The following is a 3,571-nucleotide window of genomic DNA, read 5'->3' on the forward strand; positions in this document are numbered from 1 at the left end:
ACCCCCCGCTCATAGTGGAGGGCTGCCCCCGCCCCCTCAGAGAGGGCCGTGCCCGGGGGAACTCAGCCGAGGCCAGGCCCTGAGCCCCCTGCCTCCGCCCACAGCACGTCGTGCAGTGCGTGTTCGTGGCCATCCGCACCATCGGGAACATTGTGATCGTCACCACGCTGCTCCAGTTCATGTTCGCCTGCATTGGGGTCCAGCTCTTCAAGGTGGGGTCTCAGCCAGATCTGCAGCCCCGTCCTTCCCACCTGTCAGCTCCCAGGGACACAGATGGGAGCAGCCACAGGGGACACGGTGGGGACAGTGCTGGGTCTCCCTGGGGAGGGACGCAGCTGCCCCACCGCCCCTCTTGTCTTTCAGACCCAAGGAAAACTAATTCCCAGACCAGAGCAGAGCTAGTTCCCAGACCTGAGGAGGACTAACTAGTTCCCAGGCTGGAGGAGGACTAACTAGCTTCCAGACCCAAAGGCTAACTAGTTCCCAAACCCAAGGAGAACTAACTAGTTCCCAGATATAAGGGGAACTAACTAGTTCCCAGCCCAGAGCAGGACTAACTAGTTCCCAGCCCAGAGGAGGCCAGCGTGTAGGCGGTGCTGCTCCATCAGCACCTGACCCTCCAAGCGTGGCTGCCCTCAGCCCTGCCTTCCCTTCTAGAGAAAGGCAAAGGGACTGTCATCCCTGACCCCTCTGTGTGGTCACCCACCTAGACCTGCAGGGCTCCCTGTGACCAGAGCATGAGTCCCCCACCCAGGCGGCTGCGGAGCCCTGGTTTGCCAGGTTCTTGCCCTGTGCCTGGCAGGCCCTCCCTTTTCTGCCCCAGTCCTTCTTTCTCTGCTCTTCTCCACCTGAAGCTCTGCCCCCACCATGCACACGGGCCCCGCTTTCCCCAAGTTTTCAACCTAAGTCCAGGCATCCTCCTCCCTCACCAGACCTGCCTCCCGAGCTCTGCTTCACCCCTTGGTTCCCTGTGATGGGGACCCCGCGGCACGGCGCGTTTTCTGTCTGGGCTCTGCTCTCCTCACTCTTCTGTCCCAAGACTCCAGCACAGAGCCGGCTGCAGATATAATCACTAGACAGTTTTTGACCAACTCCTCGATTCAGGAACCTCTCCATCACTGTGCTCTTCCGCCTTCCAGGGAAAGCTCTACACCTGTTCGGACAGTTCCAAACAGACAGAGGCTGAATGCAAGTGAGTGCGGCGGGGACAGTCAAGCCGGCTGACTCTGGGTGGGTGAGGCTTGTCCTGAGAGGAGGGGTGCCCCGTTCTTCTTCCAACAGCAGTGGCAGCTGGATTTTACCCATGGGTTGTCTGGTCCAGTTGACATAGCACATGAGATCATCTACTCCTGAGCTCTGCTCAGTGGCCAGAACTGTGGGTTTAAGCTCAGCCATCCCATCCTGTCCCCAAGCCAGGAGTCACAGGTGGTGGGGAGATGGGAGACCCCAGAATGAACTGTCTTCCTTCCGCAGGGGGAACTACATAACATACAAGGATGGGGAGGTGGACCACCCCATCATCCAGCCCCGCAGCTGGGAGAACAGCAAGTTCGACTTTGACAATGTCCTGGCAGCCATGATGGCCCTGTTCACTGTCTCCACCTTCGAGGGATGGCCAGAGTAAGTATGCAGACCCTGGCCAGTCTCATTGGTGTCCACACTCCTTTCAGAAACGATGTTTATCTCCATCCTCCCTAGGTGATGAGGGTGTTTCTGGAACAAGCTGAAGGCCATGCGTGCTAAGTCACTTCAGTCGTGTCCAACTCTTTGAAACCCTATGGACCATAACCTACCAAGCTCCTCTGTCAATGGGATTCTCCCGGCAAGAGTACTGGTGTGGGTTGCCATTCTCTTCTCCAGGGGACCTTCCCCACCAAGGGATCGAACCCAAGTCTCTTACGTCTCCTGCATTGGCAGGCAGGTTCTTTACCGCTAGCAACACCTGGGAAGCCCAGACACAGGCTACCTGAGTGTAAACTAAACCACCGCTGATGATCTGAGCGAGCCTGGGCATTTATATTGAGTGCTTTTATCTAAACGGATATCTGTCCTCAGATGGATCTTATGTTCAGTGCAACATCCTCCGAGTCTCTGCTGAGAAACAACAAAGCTGTATTGATATTTACCAATATCTCGTTTTTCAAATCAATGCCCATGACTTGCATTACATTTAGACACTTCTTTACCAGTTTCAAAACACCTTCATATTCATTATATCAACGGCCCTGCCAGGTAGGAAAATCCGGAACTATTGTTTACACTTTGCAGATAAGGAATCTGATGCTCAGAGAGTTTGAGTGATTTGCCCGACCAACACAGTAGTAAGAGACAGAGCTGGGGCTTGAACCACCTCCCTAGCCCTACACGGGCCTGTCTCCCTGCCTCCAGGTTGCTGTACCGCTCCATCGACTCTCACACGGAGGACAAGGGTCCCATATACAACTACCGCGTGGAGATCTCCGTCTTCTTCATCATCTACATCATCATCATTGCCTTCTTCATGATGAACATCTTCGTGGGTTTCGTCATCGTCACCTTCCAGGAGCAGGGGGAGCAAGAATACAAGAACTGTGAGCTGGACAAGAACCAGGTAACCCCCACCCCCCAGAGGGTGAGAGGCTGGGCAGTCAGGATGCTGAAGCCTGTGGAAGCAATCCTTCTGCAGAGAACCTGATCTCTGCTTAGGAAAGGAACTCCCCCCAAACCCCTGTCAGGACCTCTGGATCCCCGGTCCACACCTTTGCTCTAGACTCACCATTCTGGCTGCTGTGTGGACTTCGCATGGTAAGGAAGCCAGGGGGGAAGCCAGTTAGTGTAGAGGAGCAGTGCTTAGACCCTTATGTATTACCAGGTTGATGACAGTAGAGATGGAGCAAATAGACTGGTCGGGTTTAGAAGCTGGAAGTGGAGACTGGAGGAGAGAGGAGGGCTTGGGTGAGTCCCGTCCTGACCTGGAGTCCGGGCATAGCACAGAGTTAACCAGAATATAGTCAACCAAGGACCCCTTGGCCGCGAGCTATGGCTTCTGGTCTGTGGACACCGGTAGCTAAGACCACTGACTCAGGATGGGAAAGGAGAATCGCAGAAAGACGGGCCTCCAGAAGAGTCTATAGCTGGAAATATCTGAGAAGATGGACTGTCATTCAGTCAGCAAGCGTTTACCAACCATCCCCGAGACAGAAGGAAGGAGACAGGGCCCCCTCAACTACATCCTGATGGGGACCAACCAAAGAGGGTTCTCCCTCCCTAGAGGAATGATAGAACCTCAAAAAATGTCCAAGTAACAGCTGGTTCAACCTGTGAAACCCCTCCCGTCTAACCCCAGTGGCAGCGTGTGGAGTACCCCCTCATCTGGGTTACTAACCCTCCCGTCTACCCTAGCGCCAGTGCGTGGAATAACACCCACCCCCCCAACCCCCCTACCATCATCCGGGTTACTAAACCCTCCCGTCTACCCTAGCGGCAGTGTGTGGAGTATGCCCTCAAGGCCCGGCCCCTGCGGAGGTACATCCCGAAAAACCAGCACCAGTACAAGGTGTGGTACGTGGTCAACTCCACCTACTTCGAGTAC

The 3,571-nt window shown here is 55.2% G+C and overlaps 1 protein-coding gene across 1 annotated transcript in view; it reads left to right on the top strand.

Moving 5' to 3' along the window:
• CACNA1C (calcium channel, voltage-dependent, L type, alpha 1C subunit) overlaps positions 1 to 3,571 on the top strand; it is a 396,219-nt gene that overhangs the window by 348,032 nt on the left and 44,616 nt on the right. The window contains exons 26-30 of the mRNA XM_010845218.1: positions 105 to 212; positions 1,140 to 1,192; positions 1,474 to 1,620; positions 2,389 to 2,590; positions 3,461 to 3,571. Coding sequence (XP_010843520.1) covers positions 105 to 212; positions 1,140 to 1,192; positions 1,474 to 1,620; positions 2,389 to 2,590; positions 3,461 to 3,571 — 621 coding nt within the window. The remainder of the gene's footprint in view (positions 1 to 104; positions 213 to 1,139; positions 1,193 to 1,473; positions 1,621 to 2,388; positions 2,591 to 3,460) is intronic.

Source organism: Bison bison, unplaced genomic scaffold, assembly GCF_000754665.1.
Source record: "Bison bison bison isolate TAMUID 2011002044 unplaced genomic scaffold, Bison_UMD1.0 scf7180017864213, whole genome shotgun sequence".
NCBI lineage: Eukaryota > Metazoa > Chordata > Mammalia > Artiodactyla > Bovidae > Bison > Bison bison.